The sequence below is a fragment of the Stenella coeruleoalba genome (assembly GCF_951394435.1).
Source record: "Stenella coeruleoalba genome assembly, chromosome: 13".
Taxonomy (NCBI): Eukaryota; Metazoa; Chordata; class Mammalia; order Artiodactyla; family Delphinidae; genus Stenella; species Stenella coeruleoalba.
Window position 1 is genome coordinate 30,950,080 of NC_137159.1, and position 23,855 is coordinate 30,973,934.

General features: G+C 42.6%; 1 protein-coding gene across 1 annotated transcript; it reads right to left on the reverse strand.

Moving 5' to 3' along the window:
- Nucleotides 1-648: 648 nt before the first annotated feature.
- Nucleotides 649-23,568, reverse strand: PCYOX1 (prenylcysteine oxidase 1; the record flags this gene model as incomplete). Its single annotated transcript, XM_079940430.1, has 6 exons — nt 649-3,972; nt 4,491-4,643; nt 5,001-5,212; nt 20,889-21,063; nt 22,090-22,296; nt 23,397-23,568. The coding sequence occupies 6 exons, from the start codon at nt 23,566-23,568 to the stop codon at nt 3,314-3,316; spliced, it is 1,578 nt and encodes a 525-aa protein (XP_079796556.1). The 3' UTR covers nt 649-3,313.
- Between the last annotated feature and the right edge of the window lie 287 nt (nt 23,569-23,855).

The window sequence follows — 23,855 nt, forward strand, 5'->3', positions numbered from 1 at the left end:
GTGGCTTCTCTCGTTGCAGAGCACAGGCTCTAGACGCTCGGGCTTCAGCAGTTGTGGCGCACGGGCTTAGCTCTACAGCATGTGCGATCTTCCTGGACCAAGGATCAAACCCCTGTCCCCTGCATTAGCAGGCAGATGCTCACCCACTAGAAGTCCCTGAGGTTTTTAATGCATTAAAATACAAGAATCTTATTAAATATGAAACATTGGCAAGGATGCCCATTTTCTGTATCTTTTACCACTGAACAGAGATAAAGAAGCTGCAAGCCTGAGTGGGTTTCTTCTGAAACATTAACTGGAATTTTCAAAGTTCTTGCCATAACTTTGACAGACTCTGACTTTTTCACATACGTTTACATACCAAGTACGGTTTTGCTCAAACAACACAGGTTTGAATTGTGCAGGCCCACTTCTATACAGATTTTTTCCAAAATAATTTTGGATTATTAGTAAATAATTTGCTAATACTACAGTGCTACACCATCCATGGTGGTTTGAATCCACGGATTCTGAACTGGATGGAGGAACCACATGTGCAGAGGGCTGACTAAGTTACACGCAGATTTTTGGCTGCTTGGGGGTCGGCGTCCCTACCCCCCACATTGTTGAAGGGTCAACCATATAGTACAACAGAAGTAAAACACAGGAAGTCATGATATCATGGTTTTATTTTGAACATAACGTGGGAAATTTTTTTTGAATACAAGAGTAGAAATACAATTCCAGAGAAAAACATTCCAGTGCACTGTGGTTCTTTGTGGAGAAGATAGTGATAACACTGCCCATGATATATTCACCTAGTTCATAAATTTTATGGTTCACAAACTCAAATGAGAGATATTTTACAGATGGTTGTATCATAAACCTAACTTTAAGAAACCTATCAAGCAAATGCTTATTTTTGTGATCTGGTAAAAAGCCTACGAATCATGAATTGCTTTAAAACTGGAGAGTGGGGTGTACACTGAGTACGTGAGGTACTTGTAAAGTATAATAAAACGGGTGGCTTATGTGTATGTAAAGTGGTATTTCCTATTTATAGGAAATGTTTACAGCAAAAGAATAGCGAGAGGGATCAAACTAACGAAGGCCAATACATTTCTATTTTTCCATTCTCTTTTTAATTCTTCACTAATGTCAACAAGCTTGTGTTTTTTGCAGCCACGTAGAGCTGAATTGTTGAACTGGTTTTCTAAGTGTGGTTCCTAGACCAGTAGCATCACCTAGGAACATAACAGAAATGCAGTCTTTTGTATACCACTCCAAACCTACTGAAACAAATTCTGGGGTGAGGCCCAGCAATGTTTTAACAAGGCTTCCAGGTGATTCCGATGCACACTCAAGTTGGAGAACCACTGGAGCAGAACTTGGCCTTCATTCAGCCCCTGCATAATTTTTACCAGTCTCTTCTGTAAAAAGATGATTTGAGCGGCCTCCTGGAATAATAGGCCCTGATAGGTTTTTCTTCCAATTAAAAAAAAAAGTTTTTTTAATGCTGTAATTGCATTAATACTAATATGCTTGACATACGGATAACCTGTTTTGCTCTTTGAGGAAACAACTTCAGATGCCTTGTTGGAAAACAGAGTTGGGTTTGATATAACAGCAACCTTTTAAATTGGTGTTCTAGGTACAAATATGTCCTATCGCAAAACAAGTCTATAAGTGATAGAAATTAAATTACCTCACTAGTATTCACCCACTTTTAGCATATACATAATAGTATTACACTCTCTATATCTCTCTTCATTAAAACCACAAAAGGAAAAACTGAATGTCTCAACATACTTATTAAGAATAAAAATAGTAAAAAGCTGACCCTTTGACAAACTATAAATTTAATTCCTGCCTCTACATCAAATATATCTTGGCAGTTTTATCAGCATATTATTCACAATTGTAATAGAGAAGAAATTGTTTTAAGAATCAGTGTTCTCTTTTTTGCTATAATCTGGAGGGCTTTTTTTTTTTAAAAACAATACATGTTAACTTGGTTGCAGTTACTTTTAGAATTCACAAGCTTTTACTTGTCCTGTCCTCCCAGTGACTATAAGGACAGTCACTCATGATCTTTGTACAGATGGAGAACTGGTTCTCAAGTTTGGCTACATATTAGAATCATTCAGGAAGCACTCCTACAGGTGATTCCAATGTACAGCTGAGGCTCAGAACCAGGGCCTCAAAAGATTTCAGCAACCAATTTCTCAACCAAAATGCTACAGTACCTTTAGAAGCATTTAACAGTTTGAACATACACGGGATCTGATCAAGCAAGGTGTCTTGCTGAATATCATCCTCTAGTGCCAACTGCTCTGGAGTAATCTAAGTTGCCTCTGCTGTGAGACTGTCACTGCACCTTACTATCAAGATTACTAGAGTTCTCAATGAGAGAAATCATTCTTTGCAACATGGACCCGCTTTGATAACGGATTGGGTTTCTTGGGACTCGTAAGGCACTAAAAACCCTTGGGAAACATCATAAACCACCACCATTAGTGAACCTCAACCCAGGATGCACGTTAGGAACTTTCAAAAGCTACAAAAAGCTGAGGTCCTGTCCTCAACTAAATCAGAATCTCTCTTGTGGAGCTCCATCGCTATTTTTAAAAGCTCCTCAGGTGAGGGTTTGATAATAGAAGGCCAATTTCTTAAATCAGTAGCCTGCACTTTTCATTTTACTTAAGATTTTTGTATGACATCTTAAATTTATACTAAACTAAGACTTCTGATTTTCACCCCTAATGAAATAGAGAGAGAAGCAATGAAAAGAACATTCTGAAAGTCAAGGCTTCAAGCATGGGCATACGTACTTTGAAAAATATAAATTACTAAAGCCGGGCATAAGATACCAGCTCCCATAGTAGTTGTATCTGACTGAAGGTCACATCCAGCTGCGAAGCACAAATGAACTAGTCCCGAACTAAAAGGTAAGTCTTCCTCAAGTGCTCCGCTTAAAATGCTTTAAGGTTTGGTTCAAAATCCAGGGCCCCACCCCAGACCTCTTAAATCAGAATCTCCAGAGGAGCTAGAGAATCCGTACGTTTAACAAACTCCAGATGATTCTTATGATCAGAGAAGTTTGGGAAACACTGCTGATGGATATTAAAGAAAGAATAAATTTTGGAGATGCAATAGTTATGCCTTCATGCTTAATTAGAACCTTGTATATCTCATGATTCACTGGGATTACTTTTGTTAAACAATGATAACAGCAAAATATCTGTTTCAAAATCGTCTCTGCTCAGACTGTGTTCTTTTTTGCAATGATAATTCCATTTGGAACCAGGACGGAAAAAAAAGAAATAGTGGTATTTCATAGTTCAGTTTTAAGTTTCTCATATAAGTCCTCTTGGTCAATCATGTGTGTGTGCCCGTTCCAGCGGTGATAGGCGAGGAGAGCAGCATTGTAGCCTGCAACAGCACTCACTTCCATGGCACTTGCTGCAACCTCCATGCCGTTGAGGTAATAAAGTCGATCGTGGAGTATGATGGAAGGGCATTTCTCTGGAGGCGTATAATGAGGGTATGCAAGCCATGACCGCTTCACAGCATAATCATAGGACACAAAGAGCTTTAAAATTTGTTCTTTAGTAAGAGGTCCTGCTGAAAAGATCTTCCAAACGTGTGACCTGTCCGCTTTTGGTTGAGGATTATTACTTTCTTCTACAGAAGACACAAACCCAATGCTGTTAATGAACAAATCTGGATTATCAGTGGTTAAGACTGTACCGAGATCAAACTCATCTAAAGCTCTAGAGGTAAAGACAGTTGAATTCAACTGCCCCTTAATTAAAGTTGTCACTAAAGGTTCGTAGTATTGATGGAATTCCTCAATTGGAGGATCAAAGTTGAGAAAAGTTATATTGGACATTTTTCGATTCAATGGAGTGGCCACCAGGACGATGTCATAGAAGGCTGAATGGGTCTCAGATCCGGTTTGGTAGACCGCTTCATACACCTTTGTGGGATTTCCTAGAGGAAATAGGGAAGCATAGATTTTTTTAATGTTTCTAACATACTATATTTTATACCTTCTAAAAATAATTCTATACCTTCTTAATAATTTCTCTATAATTCTAAGGAATTAAACAAGTTTTATCCCTTAAGATAATTATCCCTTGGACTTGTATTACAATGAGGCCAATTTTCTACTTGGAATGGAAATAAAATCTTGTCAATAAGAACAAAATATGAAATTTTTACTTCTGAGGATGAAATTGTTTTTTAAATCCAAAGAGTCATGCTGCTGTACTTGAGCACATTTGTGAATATTTCTACATGACATACAACACCTCCAATTTAAAATTCCATCATTTGGGACTTCCCTGGCCGTCCAGTGCAGGGGGCGCAGGTTCGATCCCTGGTCGGGAAACTAAAATTCCGTTCCATCATTTGGAACTGAGTGAGAGATGGAGAAAGAGGTTTTTCTCCCCGAGCAGTTATTTTCTGCAGGGAAAATTAGGAACAGTAAAATAGAAGTTCAAGTTTACCTGTCTGCTTGGTCCTTGTTTTCTCCTCTATGGACATTACTGAGCCAGATATAAGATTGCTTTTGGAAGCCTGAAGGAGCCGTGAGCAAACAAGTTTATTGCCACCTTTTACTGCCCAAAGGCCAGGATCAGTACAGGACATTGACACTGCCCCTGTCAGCAGTAGGAAGAAAATATGTTTTAATTCTGACTCTGTAAAGAGGCCCTCTACCCACTCTCCCTTCCCAATTAGCTAAGCCCTGCTCCAAATGTCTTTAGACATTGCCAAGTAGCTCTGGGAGCAAAATCTCCCCCAGATGAGAAGCATTCAACTAATAAAAGCTAAAGACTCTGTTCCCATAGAAATGCACATTTACATATACACAATTTTGCCAACATTTTTATTGTGTCTGAGGTTTCACAAAGAAAGGCAGTCTTCTCCAAAACATGGCCTAAAGTAAGGAGCCACCATAGCATCAGGTAAACCACTCTGTAAACTAATGTCCATAACTATTCCAAGCCCTGACTTACCTACAAAGCCATTGATGTTCATGGTTTGGCCATAGTTGACCCTCATGACAGGAGTAATAATTTCATCGAGGAACTTCTCAGAAAAGCCTGCTTTCTGCAAGGTTTCAAGAAGTGATCGGTTAAATAATCCAAGGTAGTCGTCCCCTCCTAGGGAATGTAGTAACTTTTCTACGCTACTGAAGGCATAGTCATGAGATTGGTAGCGGTAGATCCTTTTGAACAGAAAAGAAATGGCCATTAAACACCAAACAAGACAGGGGGAAGGGTACACATAAAAAAGGAAAATAGCATTCTAAGACTCAAAGTGACTTTCATGTGTCCTTCTGATGAGTCCCTACCTATCCTGTGAGATGCACCTCAGTCACCATCTGCCCCAGGTATCCCAGAGGTTCTTGGCCTCCCTCTCCCTCCGCCTCCTTTGGGGGAAGTCCACTGTCCTTTATATACACTCTTCTGCATTAATATGGTCACTGGGAGCACCTTTCAAGAAGTAGGTATGTCTTATTCATCTTATCTTGAGCACACTTAGACATGTCTAAAGTTAAACTTTACCTTTCCACTAGACTTGATCCTCTCTCCTCCCACAACCAAAAATAACAAGTTACTCCCAACATCCTACATGTCATTCTCGGTTCATTTAGTTTCAAATTTAAACATTTCACTTCTCCTCTCTGCTTCTCCCACCTAAGAAGGAAACCTTATCAATCTTTCTAACATCTCTTCTGTTACTTCATTCTCATCTCCCTGATCTTAAGTGAGGATTTATATTCAAACTACTAAAATGAATAACTGATCTACCTGCCTCTAGTTTCTCTTCTTTAAAACATTTATGAATCTCCCAGATGTCCTAAAATACCCTTATTTTGTCATCCATCCACTTACTCAAAAAACATCTTGCGTATTACTGTTACTTACTAAAGTTCTGACATTAAAAAAAAAAATCATGGATTTTTAGAGCCAAACTCATCAAGTCAAACTAACTCCTTTGCTCAATTGCAGATAAAGAAGCAAAGTAGAAGTTAAAGAACGTGTCTAAAAGTCATATGGCAAGTAGAAGGCTCAAGAACCACTATCCCCCTCTGCCTTCAACCACATACACACACACATACACACACACACACACACACACACACACACACACACACACACAATCTTCCACTTGAATACAGCTGACCCATTCATTCACTGCTCTCAAATATGCTCTGGGTATTGCTCCCAAACACTGCACTGCCTCTTCCCTCCATCTGGAATACACTTCCCATCCCTAATCATACAACAACTAGCTACACTTTCCTTCAGAGCCTGAATCCCAAACCCTCTGCAAAGTCTTACCCAACTTCCCAGTCCACAGTGATGTCATCACCTCCAAAAGTCCCATAAAACTTAGCACTCATGCTCAGCACTTAGATACTACTTCGAATTATTTAATTTTTAGGAACTGTCACCTGACATTCTCTGCACTTTACAGACTTGAAAAAATGTTCACATAAATTAGTTCATGCAATAATTCAATACATATTTTTTCAGGGTGCAAGTGATACAAAAATGAGGAAGACATCGTTTCTTTCTCTCAAGGAACTTACAGTTAGGAACAGGTACTCAGGAATATGCACAGATAAGTGTACGAAGCAAAGGAAGAAATAAGTGCCAAGGAAAGATCTCTACCAGTGATCATAGAAGAGCTTTTACATCAAATTTCTTCTCTCAAAATAATCTGTAATTTTTTTAAAGAGCAGAGATAATGTCATATCCATTTCAACATTACCTACTGTCTAACGGTGTAGTATACAAAATGTTGAATATATTTTTGTGGAAAAATTCTCTGTGCCAAAACTGAGAAATTAAAATAATTCCTTCCGGCCCATACTGTTTGGCTTGTAGTCCCTAGGAAGTTGGAAAAAGATGAGAACACTGAGTTCTTCAGAAAAATAATACACTGAATACCTCATAAAATGAAGAGCAATCTTTTGTAATGGTCAGCATGACAAAATAGTAGCCAATTAAATAACTTAAGTATGATGTTATAAAAAAATGATTCCCTGCCTCCTCCCACCGGAGCCCCAACCCCACTCAAACAAGCCTCCTAAGTAAAGGCCTCATAGAGGGTGACATGAGACAATATATACCGTATAAACACTGAGCACCGTAACTGCTTTACAATACTAGCTGCATTACAGCCGTCCCCAACTTTTTCAGCACCAGGGACCAGTTCCATGGAAGACAATTTTTCCACGGACGGGGCAGGGGTGATGGTTCAGGCGGTAATGCGAGCGATGGGGAGCGGCGGATGAAGCTTCGCTCGCTTGCCCAGCCCACCCCCACCCCCCCAACCCCGTCCCTGCTCACCTCCTGCTGTTTGGCCTGGTTCCTAACAGGTCCGAGGCCCAGGGGTTAGAGACCCCTGCATTAGAATGCCTATTTAGGGGCTTCCCTGGTGGTGCAGTGGTTGAGAATCCGCCTGCCAATGCAGGCGACACGGGTTCCAGCCCTGGTCCGGGAAGATCCCACATGCCGCGGAGCAACTAAGTCCCTGCGCCACAACTACTGAGCCTGCGCTCTAGAGCCCGCGAGCCACAACTACTGAAGCCTGCGCACCTAGAGCCTGTGCTCTGCAACAAGAGAAGCCACCGCAATGAGAAGCCTGCGCACCGCAACGAAGAGTAGCCCCCACTCGCCGCAACTAGAGAAAAGCCCGCACACAGCAACGAAGACCCAACACGGCCAAAAATAAATAATAAATGAAATAAATAAATTTAAGAAAAAAAGAATGCCTATTTACTATAAAGTGAGACGTAACAAGTAGTTTCTGCTAATCAGATTGCTTACACAAACTTCTTTTCTTTTTAAACTACATTTGTATACCCCCTACCCATTTATTCACTCATTCATTCATTTAATCATTCAACAAATATTTATGGAGCATCAACTTTGAGTCAGACACTGTTCTAGGTGCTAAGGATGCAGAAGTCAGTACAACACAGAAAAAAGTCCCTGCTCTAATGGAGCTTTTGTTCTAGATGGGGAAACAGGCAATAAAATAAATAAAGAAATGCAAGCAAATTATATGACAGTTTAGAGGATGATAATTATCAAGGAGAAAAGTAAATCAAAAATAAGATTGGAGGGCTTCCCTGGTGGCACAGTGGTTAAGAATCCACCTGCCAATGCATGGGACACAGGTTCGAGCCCTGGTCTGGGAAGATCCCACATGCCACGGAGCGACTAAGCCCATGCGCCACAATTACTGAAGCCCACGTGCCTAGAGCCCATGCGCCTCAACAAGAGACGCCACCACGATGAGAAGCCCACGCACCACAACGAAGAGTAGCCGCCCCCACTCACCTCAACTAGAGACAGCCCGCGTGCAGAAACGAACACCCAATGCAGCCAAAAATAAATAAATAAAATTAAAAATTAAAACTAAAAAAAAAAAAATAGATTGGAAATGTTTGGAGCTGACAGGGTTGCAACTCTAAATAAGATGATACAAAAAAATAAGTAGTCAAGGAAAGGCCTCACTGAGAAGGTGATCCATCAGCAAACACCCGAAGGAGGTGAGGATACAATCCTTGCAGGGACGGGAGTGGGGGGAAATATTTCAGACAGAGGTATGAGCAGTGCAAAGGCATTATGACAGCAGCATGCCTGGTACTGCAGCTGAAGCAGAGAGATCCAGGAGAACAGGTAGAGGCACAGACAGAAAAAAGTAGGGAAGATGGGATGAAGCACTTCTACAATAATTGAGTAAGGACCTCAAAAAATCTGCCCCTAAATAAAAGCAATGAGAACACTGACAAATATTGTCAACATCAACTTTTTCAAAACTCTGGAAATAAACAAAATCCCAGGAGAATTTATTCAAGAAAAATGGCTGAATGTCTGTAAGAACAAGTGAGCCTTGTGGTATTTTAACTTCCCCTATTCCCATTCCCCTCTTGCTAGCAACAAGGTAGCCTTCAAAATCAGCAGCCTTGCAACTACAATCCCTGTGAAACCAGCAAGCTGGCAGCCACAGCAGGGGATAAAACAGGCTTGGAGCATCCCAAAATTCCCATTCCCAGAGAGCATCCCAAAATTCCCATTCCCAGAGAGCATCCCAAAATTCCCATTCCCAGAGAAGTGCCACTTTTGCCCTATCTGGCAACTCACTCAAAAGCTCCTTCCTCAGGGACTGTCCTTTTGTTTTTTTAAATACAATTTTTAAAGGATATACTCCCTTTACAGTTATTACACAATATTGGCTGTATTTCCCAAGTTGCACAATACATCCTGTAGCCTATCTTACACCCAATAGTTTGTACCTCCCAGCCCCCACCCCTGTATTCCCCCCCGCCACTGGTAACCATTAGTTTGTTCTCTATATCTGTGAGTCTGTTTCTTTTTGTTATTTTCACTAGTTTGTTGTATTTTTTAGATTAGGGCTTGTCTTTTTTGACCTGATTCAGAGCTCGCTCTGTACAAACAGCCCATCCTGAGTGCATCTGTCAAAAACATCAGTGGCAATTTAACATCAGCTGCCTGAGGCTGTGATACCAATTGGGGCTGATAAGAGGCTTAACAAAAGATTTTTTTTTTTTAATATTGGGGAATGAAAAACCCCAATTCATTCCTGGGGACCTAGAAGCTCATGTCCATGTACAAGGCTGTCACGTGTCCAGGAAAGACCTGAGAAGGCCCTAATCTTGTCACCTCTGGCTGACCTTGAGGCTTTGAGCAAGCCAGAGGTAAAGGCTAAAGTAGAGTTGTAAACCACCCTCCAGAGCATTGCAAACACATCCCAACACACACACTCGAGGAGCCATACATGGCAAAGAACACAGACTTCACAGAATCAGTCCCAGAAAGTCACTAAACAAACAAACAACAAACCTGGGGTGAGGGAAGTTCTGATTTCCAGAGCTGCCATTTAATATTATTTTAAATGTCCAGTTTTCAACAAAAATCACGAGATACTCAGAGAAACATGAAAGTATGGCCCATACATGGGGTGGGGGGGGAGGAAGGAGTCAACAGAAACTTTCCCAGAGAAAACCCAGACATTGGACCTACCAGACAAAGACTAGTAGGCCTCGCTACACGGCACATGGGATCTTAGTTCACCAACCAGGGATCGAACCCACGCCCCCTGCATTGGAAGCACAGAGTCTTAACCACTGGACCACCAGGAAAGTCCCATAGACAAAGACTTTAAATCAGATATTATAAATATGTTCAAAGAACTAAAGGAATCCATATCTAAAGAACTAGAGCAAGTATGAAAACAATGATTAGAACAAATAGACTGTTAATAAAGCAATTATAGAAAAAAATTTAAAATTCTGGAGTTGGAAAGTATAGTCTGAAATTAAAATTCCCTAGAGGAGGGCTTCCCTGGTGGCGTAGTGGTTGGGAGTCCGCCTGCCGATGCGGGGGATGCGGGTTCGTGCCCCGGTCCAGGAGAATCCCACGTGCCGTGGAGCGGCTAGGCCCGTGGGCCATGGCCACTGGGCCTGCGCGTCCGGAGCTGGAGCCTGTGCTCCGCAGCGGGAGGGGCCGCAGCGGTGAGAGGCCCGTGTACCGCAAAAAAAAAAAAAAAAGAATTCCCTAGAGGGGCTCAACAGCAGATTTGAAACAGCAGAAGAATCAGTGAATTTAAAGATAAGGTCAGTTGAGATTATACAATCAGGGACAGAAAGAATCAAGAGTTAAGAAAATGATCAGAGCCTCGGAGCCTGTGAGACAACAAAAAGCATACCAAGATACACATAATGGAATCCTAGAAGGAGAGGAGAAAAAAGAAACCAACAAAAAATTTATGAAGAAATAATGGTCAAAAATTTCCCAAATTTGATGGAGGACAATAATCTATACATCCAGGAAGCTCAACAAATCCAAAAAGGATAAACTCAAAAAAATCTACACCTAAACACATAATGGTTAAACTGTGGATAAATAAAGAGAAAATCTTGAAAGCAGCAAGAGAAAAGCAACTCATCCAGCAAAAATGATCCTCGGTAAGATTAGGAGCTGACTTCTCTTCAGAAGCCATGATGTCCAGAAGATAGTGGGATGACATATTGAAAATGCTGGGAAAAAAAAAAGACTATCAACCAAGAGTTCTATATCCAGCAAATCTATCCTTCAAAAATAAAGAGAAATTAATATAATCCCAGGTAAACAAAAACAGATAATTTAACACTAGCAAACCTTCCCTACAAGAAATACTAAAAGTTGCCCTTCCGGCTGAGATAGCACCAGACAGAAACTCAAATCCACATGAAGAATGGGTAAAGGTAATTAAATAGGTAAATATAAAAGACAGTATAGGGGCTTCCCTGGTGGCGCAGTGGTTGAGAGTCCGCCTGCCGATGCAGGGGACACGGGTTCGTGCCCCGGTCCGGGAAGATCCCACATGCCATGGAGCGGCTGGGCCCGTGAGCCATGGCCGCTGAGCCTGCGCATCCGGAGCCTGTGCTCCACAGCGGGAGAGGCCACAACAGTGGGAGGCCAGCGTACCGTAAAAAAAAAAAAAAGACAGTATAAAGATATACAGTTTACCATTAAACAACACAGATTTGAACTGTACGGGTCCACTTATACACAAATTTTTTCTAAAAAATATACAGCTGGCATTCCATTTCCACAAATGCAGAACTCACAGATACAGAGGGCCAACTGTAAGAGATCTGAGCATCTGCAGGTTTTGGTATCTGTGGGGTGGTCCTGCACCCAATCCCCATGCATACCAAGGGACCACTGTATATGCTTGAAATTCTTTCCCCTTAGCTGACTTTTTAAAAACTGCATAAAGCAATAATTATAAAACTAATAAGCTTATAGAACATAAAGACATAATTTGTATGACAATAGCACAAAGTATGGTGAGGTAACAAAGCTATATTGGAGTAAAGTTTTTGTGTACTATTGAAATTAAGTTGGTATTAATTCAATTAACATTGTTTTAAGCAATTAACATTATTTTAAGTTAAGATAGTAACTGTAATCCCCAGGGAAACTACTAACACAATAACAAAAATATGTATTCTGAAAGAAACAGCAAGAGAATTAAAATGGTACACTCTCTAAAACAAAAGAAGGCACCACCTAGAGGATGAATAAATTCTAGAGATCTAATGCACAGCATAATGATGACAGCCAACAATACTATTTTATATACTTCCAAGTTTCTAAGAGACTAGGTCTTAAATGTTCTTGCCGCATAAAAGAAATAATAATTATGTGATATGACAGAGGTGTTTAGCTATGGTGGTAATCATAATGTAATACATATTATAAATGTATCAAATCAACATGTTGTACACCTTAAACTTACACAATGTCATATGTCAATTATATCTCAATATTTTTTAAAGGCACTATGTTAACAATGAACAATACGAAAAGGAGATGAAGAAAACAATCCATTACAATAGCATCAAAAAGAATAAAATATTTAGGAGTAAGCTTAACCAAGGAGACAAAAAGACTTGTACACTGAAAACTACAAAACACTGCTGAAAGACATTAAAGACATCCTGTGTTCATGGATTGGAAGACTTGAAATTGTTAAAATGTCCATATTACCTAAAGTGATCTACACATTCAGTGCAATCCCCATCAAAATCCCAGTGACATTTTTTTTTTTTTTTGCAGAACTGGAAAAAATTCCTAAAATTCACATGGAATTTCAAAAGATCCCAAATAGCCAAAACAATATGAAGAAAGAAAAACAAAGCTGGAGGTCTCACACTTCCTAATTTCAAAGCATAATACAAAGCTACTGTAATCAAAACATAAAAACATAAAATAGACATAAAAACAGACATACAGATCAGTGGAACAAAACAGAGAATCCAGAAATAAATCCTCATGTATATCATCAAATGTTCATCAAAGGTGCCCAGGCTACACAATGGGGTAAAGAATAGTATCTCCAACAAATGGGGCTGGGAAACTGGATATCCACGTGCAAAAAAATGAAACTGGACCCTTACCTTAGATGATATACAAAAATTAATTCCAAATGGATTAAAGACAAAAACATAAGACCTGAAACTATAGAACTCCTGGAAGAAAACATAGGGAGAAAGCTTCATGACATTGGATTTGGCGATGACTACCTGGATACGGCAACAAAAGCACAGGCAACAAAAGCAAAAAGATAAATGGGACTACATCAAACTTAAAACCATCTGTGCAGTGAAAGAAACAATCAACAGAGTGAACAGGCAACCTACAAAATGGGAGAAAATATTTGCAAACCATGTATCTGATAAGGGTTTAACATCTAGAATATATAAAGAACTCTTACAACTCAGCAACAACAACAAAAATCCAATTAAAAAATGGGCAAACAATTTAAATAGATATTTCTCCAAAGAAGACATACAAATGGCCAACAAGCATAGGAAAAGATGCTCAAGAGGGACTTCCCTGGTGGCAGAGTGGTTAGGAATCCGCCTGCCAATGCAGAGGACACGGGTTTGAGCCCTGGTCCGGGAGGATTCCACATGCCGCGGAGGAACTGCGCCCATGCACCACAACTACTGAGCCTGCGCTCTAGAGCCCACAAGCCACAACTACTGAGCCCACCTGCCACAACTACTGAAGCCCACGTGCCTAGAGCCCATGCTCCGCAACCGCAATGAGAAGCCCGCACACTGCAACAAAGAGTAGTCCCCGCTCGCCCCAACTACAGAAAAGCCCGCACGCAGCAATGAAGACCCAACACAGCCAAAAATAAATAAATAAATTTACAAAAAAAAAAAAAAAAAAGATGCTCAACATCACTAATCATTAGAGAAATGCAAATCAAAACCACAAAGAGATTATCATCTCACACCCATTAGGATGGCCACTATCTAAAAAACAGAAAATAACAAGTGCTGGCAAGGGTGTAGAGAAATTAGAACCCTTGTGCATTGTTGAAGGGAACGTGAAATGGTGCAGCTGCTATGGAAAACAGTATGGTGTTTCCTCAAAAAATTAAAAGTAGAATTACCAGAAGATACAGCAATCTCACTTATAGGTATATATCCAAAAAAACTGAAAGCAGGATCAAAGAGATAACTGAACACCCACATTTACTGCAGCATTATTCACAACAGCCAAGGGGTGGAAGCAACCCAAATATCCATCAAAAGATAAATGGGTTAAAAAAAAAGACAGGAGTAATGGAGAAACAGAGGAACAAAAATGATATAAGACAAATAGAGGGACTTCCCCAGCAGTCCAGTGGTTAAGACTCCGCCTTCCAATGCAGGGGGCACAGGTTCAATCCCTGGTGGGGAACTAAGATCCCACATGCCATGTGGTGCAGCCAAAAAGAAAAAAGACATATAAAAAGCAAATATCAACAGTAATTAAACATAAATGGACTATACTCTCCAATCACAACACAGAGATTGGCAGACTGGATTTAAAAAATAACAATAATAATCCAACTTATCTTGTCTACAAGAAATACACTTTAGATTCAAAGACACAAATAGATTTTAAGTAAAAAGATGGGAAAAGATATACCATGCAAACAGTAATGAAAAGAGAGCAGGAGTGGCTACACTAATATCGGAGAAAATAGACTTAAGACAAAAATTGTTACTAGACACAAAGGAGGACATTTTATAATGATAAAAGGGTTACTCCATCAGGAAGACATAACAATTATAGACATATATGCACTTAACAACAGAGCTCCAAAACACATGAAGCAACACTGACAGAGCTGAAGGGAGAGACTGACAGTTCAACAATAATAGCCGGATACTCCAATATCCCACTTTCAACAATGGGTGAACGAGTACGCAGAATACCAACTGTATACTAGTTCACTATGGCTGCCATTACAAAGTATCACAGGCTGGCTGGCTTAAACAACAGAAATTTATTTCCAACAGGTTTGGAGGCTCCAAGTCCAAGATCACGGTGTTGGCAGGTTTGGTTTCTTCTGAGGCCTGTCTCCTTGGCTTGCAGATGGCCACCTTCTTGCTGTGTCCTCACATGGTCTTTCCTCTGTCTGTGCACATCCCTGGTGCCTCTTCTGTGTGTTCTAATCTACTCTTCTTATAAGGACAACAGTCAAATTGGATAGGGCCCAGCCTAACGGTTTCATTTTAACTTAATTACTTCATTACAACCCTATCTGCAAATACAGTCACATTCTGAAGTACAGGAGGTTACGACTTTACCATATAAGTTTGGGGTTGGGGAGGACACACAACTCTGCCCATAACAAACAGGAAATTTAAAAACGATGAATGGGATTATCTACATCCTATCAGGTCTTCCAAGCCATGGCACAGATTTTGGCTGTAACTCTGCATGAAATAGCCACTGAAAGTTTCTCAGCAGAGGAGTAATGTGATGACTCTTAGATTTTTAGAAAACTACTTTGGCTGCTATGCTGAAAACGGATTGTGATGGCACAAGGGCAAAAGCTGGGAGACGAGTTACGAGGTGAATTAGTTTCCTATTTCTGCAGTAACAAATTATCACAAACTCAGTGGCTTAAAACAATACAAACTTATTATCTTATGGTTCTGCAGGTTAGAAATCCAAAGTCAATCTCACTGGGCTAAAGTCAAGGTTGTCAGCAAGGCTGGTTCCTTCTAGAACCTCTGAGGGAAGAAACCATTTTCTTGCCTTTTTCAGTTTCCATAAGCCACCTTGGCTCATGGCCCCCCCAAGCATCACTCCAACTTCTTTCTTCCATCATCCCATCTAATACTCATTCTGATTCTCCTGCCTCCCTCTTATAAAAACTCTTGTGATTACATTGGGCCCACCTAAATAATTAAGAATTATCTCCCCTCTTCAAGATCCTTAATCTTATCTACAAAGTCCCTTTTACCACGTAAAGTAACACATTCACAGGTTCCAGGGATTAGAATGTAGGCATCTTGCAGAGGGAGGCAGGCATTATTTAGCCCACCACATGAGGCTATTCCAACAATCCAGACAGGACTTCCCTGGTGGTCCAGCGGTTATCACTCTGTGCTTACAATGCTGGGGATGCAGGTTTGATCCCTGGTTGGGGAACTAAGATCCCACATGCCGCCAGACAAGAGATAATGGTGGTTTGGATCAAAGCGGTAGCAGTGATGGTGGTGAGAAGTGGTGAAATTCTGAATATATTTTAAAGACTGATAGGATTCAAGATAGACTGGATTTGGGAAATGAGAAAACGAAAAGAATAAAAAATGACTTGTTAGGTGTAACTTTTTTCCTTTGAGGAATAAAAAGGGTGTTTATAAAGCCTTTCACTATGAGTCCTATCAGTCTCAGATCAAGAAGTGTTAAGGATCTAACATATCCCCAGAAATGCACTAAGTGCTAGAGACAAGAATGAGCTTGAACCCAGCCTATAAGCCAAGATATCTCAACGGGAAGCCATTTTGTGGACCACAGGATTCAATTCAACAAATATGTGACTGAACATCTATGACATTCTGGCTACTATGCATACTACAGAACAACACAAGTGTGTGTGTGGTGTGCACCATATAACACTTAAGAGATGTTCGAAAAGAGACATGAATGGTGACTAAAGTATTAGGAAAGGGGTGAGATAAGACATGAATTCTGGAATAAAGAATGGCATCCAACCAGAAAAACTGCATAAATAAATGCTCAGAACTGGAAATTGACTTGGCAAGTGTGGATATCAAGGGCAGCAGGATCTCCACCCAAATACCTTCAACAGCAAAGAAAAATGCATACTCCCAGGGGTGTGGGGCCTTGCCTACCACAAGCTTGAACCCTCTTTCAAGTATCATGGTTTACTACTGTTACATGGGCTTTTGCTCACACTGTGCACACTCTGAAATAGAAGCACAAAAATGACAATGTACCTCCCCAAAGCTGGTCAACAAATCTCCCAAAAATTTCTACAGATGATCACACAAGCCACTTTAAAAAGGAGCCAACCGGATCTGTCATATATATCCAAAAAAGGGAGAAAATGTGTTGAGCAAGGACTTTAGGTTTCTTACACCATTCAAAGAAAGAAAAAACTCAAGAATATTCTCCAATTACGCATTTTAATCTAGTGGTTCTCAACCCTGATTATAGGCAAGATTCACTTGAGGTGAACACACCAATGCCCAGATGCCTACTACAAACCAATGAAATAAAAATTGTCTAGGAGTAGAGCACAGCATTCTTTTTTTTCTTAATTTATTTTTTGCTGTGTTCAGTCTTCATTGCTACGCGAGGGCTTTCTCTAGTTGTGGCGAGCGGGTGCTACTCTTTATGGCAGCGCACGGGCTTCTCATTGCGGTGGCTTCTCTTGTTGTGGAGCACAGGCTCTAGGCGCGCAGGCTTCAGTAGTTGCAGCACACGGGCTCAGCAGTTGCGGCACACAGGCCCTAGAGCGTGCGGGCTTCAGCATTTGCGGTGCACGGGCTCAGTAGTTGTGGCCCGCGGGCTCTAGAGCGCAGGCTCAGTGGTTGTGGCGCACGGGCTTAGTTGCTCCGCAGCATGTGGGATCTTCCCGGACCAGGGACTGAACCTGTGTCCCCTGCATTGGCAGATTCTTAACCACTCTGCCACCAGGGAAGTCCCACATCATTCTTATTTTTAAAACTGTGCCACTAGGGAAGTCCCACATCATTCTTATTTTTAAAACATCTCCATGTTGGGAATTCCCTGGTGGTCCAGTGGTTAGGACTCCGCACTTCCACTGACAGGGGCCAGGTTGCATCCCTAGTTGGGAATTAAGATCCGGCAAGCTACGCAGCATGGCCAAAGAAAAAAAAGATCCCCATGTGAATATAATGTACAGCCAGGATTAATAACTACTACTTTACTGAAATGTTGGGGATTTCACTGTTCCAGAGTCCTCTTTGGCAACCTCTGTGGCTCCCAATCCTGGTTTTTGTAACATGAGTGATATTACAAATATTTAATACCTGGTACAACATTAAACAGAAAGTAGACTGACTACAGCACTGGAACTGAGTCAAGACTCCCTGCTGGAGCAGTGGAGGAGACTCCCAGGGAAGAGAAAACATGCAGCTAGTAGCTATTTCACAAGGCCAGCAGTATTTCACTACTTTAGCAACTGGCACATGCTGGCTCAATACCTGCCCTTTCTCCAACTGTCTCATAGGGTATGACAAAATTATCAAAATACGATCTGCATGTTCTTGATTTATTGAAAGAAACAGTAATGTATGATGGATGGCCCTTTAAACAACACAAAGGTCAGTGCTCTATAATCAAGTATCAAAGATACACTGGAGGGGGGCAGTAATTCCATAAAGTTTGGCAATTGTTTTCTAAAATCAAAAATAGTATAATCTACAGGGAACTATATTCAATATCCTGTGATAAACCATAACGGAAAAGAATATGAAAAAGAATGTATATATATGTATAACTGAATCACTTCACTGTACAGCAGAAATTAACACATTGTAAATCAACTATACTTCAATAAAATAAACTTTTTAAAAATAGTATAACTTATGTATCCCCTCACTGGGTCTTTTTCACAGTTCTGTAATACCCTGAATTCACCTGAAAAGTGATTTCTTAATTTCTCAAAGGGCAATTCTCTACATGTCAAGAAAACTGATACACACAGGCAAGGCTGTATCTGATGCCATATGAACTTGATTTTCCTGCTGAGGATGCAGCAACATGCCCCCTTTCTTTAAAAAGTGACTGGCTGTAGGGCTTCCCTGGTGGTGCAGTGGTTGAGAGTCTGCCTGCCGATGCAGGGGACATGGGTTCGTGCCCCGGTCCAGGAAGATCCCACATGCCGCGGAGCGGCTGGGCCCGTGAGCCATGGCCGCTGAGCCTGCGCGTCCGGAGCCTGTGCTCCACAACAGGAGAGGCCAAAACAGTGAGAGGCCCGCGTACCACAAAAAAAAAAAAAAAAGTGACTGGCTGTAATGCAGGGGACAAGGGTTCAATCCCTGGTCCGGGAAGATCCCACATGCTGCGGAACAACTAAACCCATGCACCACAACTACTGAGCCTGCGCTCTAGGGCCCGCAGGCCGCAACTACTGAACCTGCATGCTGCAACTACTGAAGCCCGTGCGCCTAGAACCTGTGCTCTGCAACAAGAGAAGCCACCACAATGAGAAACCCACGCACTGCAAGGAAGAGTAGCCCCCGCTCACCGCAACTAGAGAAAGCCCACACACAGCAACGAAGACCCAACACAGCCAAAACAAAAAAATTTTTTAAAAAAAGTGACTGGCTGTCTCTGTACAAGTTCTATATATTTTCCTAGTAAACCGCTTGTCTCTCTACTAGAATATGTATTCTTTGAGGGCAGGGACATGTTCTGGGTTCTACATCTTTAGGACCTAGAATACTGCCTGGCACATAATAAGTACTCAATATTTGGTGAATGAACAAAGGAATGAATGACTACTTTAAAACAACCTGCACTATAGCTGAACTTAACGTACCCGCTGGAAAGGAGTTCAAGAAATTGACCTCAGAATGATGTTTAGAAAGAAAGAAATCCCTAACTACTAAAAGTTACAGAAACTAGAGTACATTTATCCTATTCACCTCTTACATCTGTGCTGGGCAATACCTGGTCATATGACATGTAATTTTACCTTTTTTTTTTTTGACAGATTTAATTTAATTTTTTTTTTTTTTGGCTGCATTGCGTCTTCGTTGCTGCATGCAGGCTCTCTCTAGTTGTGGCGAGTGGGGGCTACTCTTTATTGCAGTGCGGAGGCTTCTCCTTGCAATGGCTTCTCTTGTTGCGGGGCGTGGGCTCTAGGCACATGGGCTTCAGCAGTTGCAGCACACAGGCTCAGTAGTTGTGGCACGCAGGCCCTAGAGAACGTGGGTTTTGGTAGTTGCAGTGCACAGGCTCTAGGGCACATGGGCTCAGTAGTAGTGGCTCACAGGCTCTAGAGCACAGGTTCAGCAGTTGTGGCACACAGGCTTAGTTGCTCCGCAGCATGTGGGATCTTCCCCGACCAGGGATCGATCCTGGGTCCCCTGCATTGGCAGGAGGATTCTCATCCACTGCACCACCAGGGGAAGTCCCTAATTTTACCTTTTTAACAATTATTTTATTCCGTTGGCACAGGCACAGTAATGAAACATTATTAGCATTTACAAGCTGAGTTTCTCCAGGACCTAAAACTGTAAACCGGCATAAAAATTAGCACATGCCAATGACCTTAAAAAAAAAAATAGGTTGTATCTTTCAAAGGTAGACTGGTTATCTTATGTTATTTTTCCTACTTCCCAAAGCAATGCATATTCATACACAAAGAAATTTTTGAAAATACAGAAAAACATAGAGAAGGAAAAGAGGCACCTGTATTCTCACTACACAAGACAGTGTGGGAATTTAATATCCTAATTTAAATTCCTGGGTCTCAGAACTGATATTTCAGGCTGCTGGCTCACTGAAACATCACGTCACAGTTAAATAAAGCTCATTTAAGTTTTCTGATACTTTCTACAAGCTCTTGTACACATCAGCTCATTCATCTACACACAACACTAAAACAGTTCCGAGACTAAGAGAGAGGACTCTGGAGCCAGACTGCCTGGGTAAGAACTCCAGCTCCACCAGTTACTAGGCGGGTGGACTTGCACACTTGAAACCTCTCTAAGCTTCCACCTTTCACACCTGTGAAAAGAAGCTAATAACAGTACTTACCTCAGAGAGCTGTCACGAGACTTCAAGGAGCATTTTAAAGTGTCTGGTAACATTAAATAAGCATTTGCAAAATATGTTTTCAGAAGCAAAAATAAACTACCCTTTCAGCTTCGAAGTGGATAAATGGTCTGCGTATTGTATACAAAACATTTTGCCTAACGATCTTAAAAACAGGCTGCAGTTAGGTAGAGAACTGTTCCAAGAAACTATAATTCCTACAGATCATCTAATAAGTCTTAGGTTAAATGGAAGAGAAGAAATTACCTCATAAACTTGTCTAATATATCCTCTACCCACATGTGCATTCGGAGGGACTGAAATCCATAGTGCCAAATTAGTTTAATCATGTTTATTATAAACCAGCTGCTCTCCTCATATACCAGAGTCTCTCCGTTATACACCCCCACTAGGCCACTAGGGCTCTGAACAGCAGAGAGACCTGTAAAAACAAAGAAAGGTAGCTAAGTCAGTGGTTTCTGTACTGCTCAAATGAGAGAAGATAATCTGAAGCTATCGGGGACGTTCTGAAGTGAGTGAATCCGGGCTTCCCCCACTTCTCAGGAGACATGTTAAAGGAGCTCTATCTTTAGAACAGTGGGTGATACACTAGACACCACACTTTCCAAAAGCGGATTCCCTGAAAGATGGGTTGGATGATCATGCAGATACATCAAAATGAGACTGGCTATAGTTAGTCTGAAAAGACTAAAAAGTCAAAAGAAAAAAACCAAAGGATGAGCTGAATTCAACTTAAAAACAGAAATGTCAGACATGACTCTTGGCAGCATAAATGGCTCCTGGCATACACTCGCCCTCACGGAGGAAAGAGGCCCAGGAGGCGTCCACCGGAGATGTGGCAAGCAGCTAAGGAAAAGAAGTCAGCCCCATTCCTGTGCAAATCCTATTTTGCATAACTGGATAGTTCTGATAACTGGAAGAAGGCCAAAATTACACAATATTCCCTGAGGAAATAGCCTGCAGAGGCTGGCCACGCTTCCCCCATACCTGTCCAGTAACGCTGCTGGTAGGCAAGCTGTCCGATGTCCCAAGTTCTAGGCACATGTTTGCACCTACAGCTGTGTGAGTGACCTTAAGCCAGACACCTCAAGTCTCTGGGCCTCATTTCCCCAGCTGTAAAATGAGCACGCTAGGGTTTCTGCTAACTCCAACCATTCTTTGATTCTTTAACACGAACCCAGAGGTTTGAGAAGCCACGGCAGCAACCATCCCCACCCTGTGCCCCATGGCTGTAATTCCAGATAACTGAAGATACAGATAACTAGTGTCCCATTACAGCAGAGCAGCTCCTAAGGCAGCACCAACTGCTAGCAGGAAAGTGAGGAAAGCAGTTCTACCAGCTTCACTGTAAAAGATGATTAACAAGGCAGGAAAGTTTCAGTTCCCTATCTGACAACAATATCCATGCATATTGAAGTCTGCTTGGCTCTAAGACCAAATTACATACCCAGGTCCTTGACAAAACGCTTCATGTGCAGATTTAAAGGATGGATGACGGAACCTCCTGACTCATATTCTTGCCCTTGCATAGTCACGGTGGCCAGACGGCCCCCCACCTCTCCTTTTTCAAACACGTCAATCTTCACATCGTTCCCAAATTTCTGCCGCAGATAATAGGCTGCTGAAGTGCCACCAATGCCAGCTCCAATAATCGCTATGGGGGAAAAAGAAGGAACAGGTTTTTTTCCCTCTTACCAGCTTTGTAGGTTTGCTTTGTTTTTGAAAGGCCGTAAATCAACAACAGACGTTGCTTAAGCCTGTGATCAACAATTTAGGGAAGCCTGGGGAGGGGGAGGCAAGTGACAGCTGCGGTGAAGATAGAATTATGAATCTGGCCAGACACTGCCCCCAGACAAAAGTGGTAGTTACACTTTTTTTTTTTTTTTTTGCCAGATGGCCCAAGATTCTCACAGTTCGTTGCGGAAGAACCAAGTGGACCGCCGCACACCCTTCTTTGTGCCCAATGCAAAGGAACAGAGGAGGCGGGGCCTTTCCAGGACGCATTTCAAATAAAGTGGCCGCCATTTTTGCCTTGATTTGTTCCGTCTCGTTAATGTAAACAGGTTAATGATTACAAAGGACACGGCTTAAAGGGGAATAAAAAAAACAAAACAAAACATAATAAACAGGGGAAAACAACCAAAACGACTCAAACTAAAAGAGTGACTGTTTCGGCTGTGTAGTCGTCCTAGGCAGAGAACTTGTGCAAGCCAGGGGACTGTGCCAGCCGGCCGACTTCAGCAAAGCGGACGGGGGAAGGGCGCCCCAGCCCATCACTGGAAGCAGACGCGGCCAGCGCGGTCAGCTTATATGCGCTGCTTGGTGTGCTGTGCCCGCGTGCGCCTCTCATCTGCAGAGCGGAATTGGCCCGTCGCTCCCGGACCAGCCAGAAGACCGATTTCCCAACAAGTGCAGCAAGGGAAGGCCGCGGGAGGGGCCTCAGCCTCCCCGGAGCCCAAGGCCTCCGACTCAGGGGCTGCAGGGAGGCCTGGCGCCCGCCCGCCAGCCCGGGTCGCCCCCCTCCACGGCCCATTGCTCAAGTGGGCAAGTCTCCACGCCCGGGAAAGAGCGGTCCCTGGGGCACGTAAAGTAGTCCCAAGGTGCGAACCGGGAAGAGCTCCACTTGCGCAAGGAGCTCGTTCTGCGCGGCCCGGCGGGAGTCCCGGGTGCCCGGCCTGGAGCATCAGGCAGCGGCCGCCCGGCGTGGGGCGCGCTCCCACCGCCCCCGCCGCGCGCCGCCTCCTTCTCGCCTACCGATATTCTCCGGCGGGGCCCGGGGCTCGGCGCTCCCAGGGAACCCCCAGCTGCACAGCAGCAACAACCCCAGCCACAGCCCCACGGTCGAGCAAGCGAGCCGCCCACGGGTACGCTCCATGGCTCTCGAAGCGTTGTTGTCGGACTGGAAAGCCCAGCTGTCCGCCCGCATTTGAGTCTGCGCTCTCTGCCCGCCCCGCCCCCTGGCTGGCCTCGCCCCTCCAAGCCCCGCCCAGGTCCACCCCCAACCTATCCCGCTCTGCTGCACAGGCCCTTGACACCCCACGGCCGCCCTTGACACCCCAGGGCCGCCCTTCCCTCCAAGAGCTGCCAATCCGGTTCTCTCGGTCCCCTAAGCCCGCCCTGCCCCTCCGAAGCCCACGCTGCTTCAGGGAGAGACCAAAGGCGCCAGAGGAGGCTCACCCCAGCTTTTAATTTCTTCAGTCGTGCCTTCTTCTG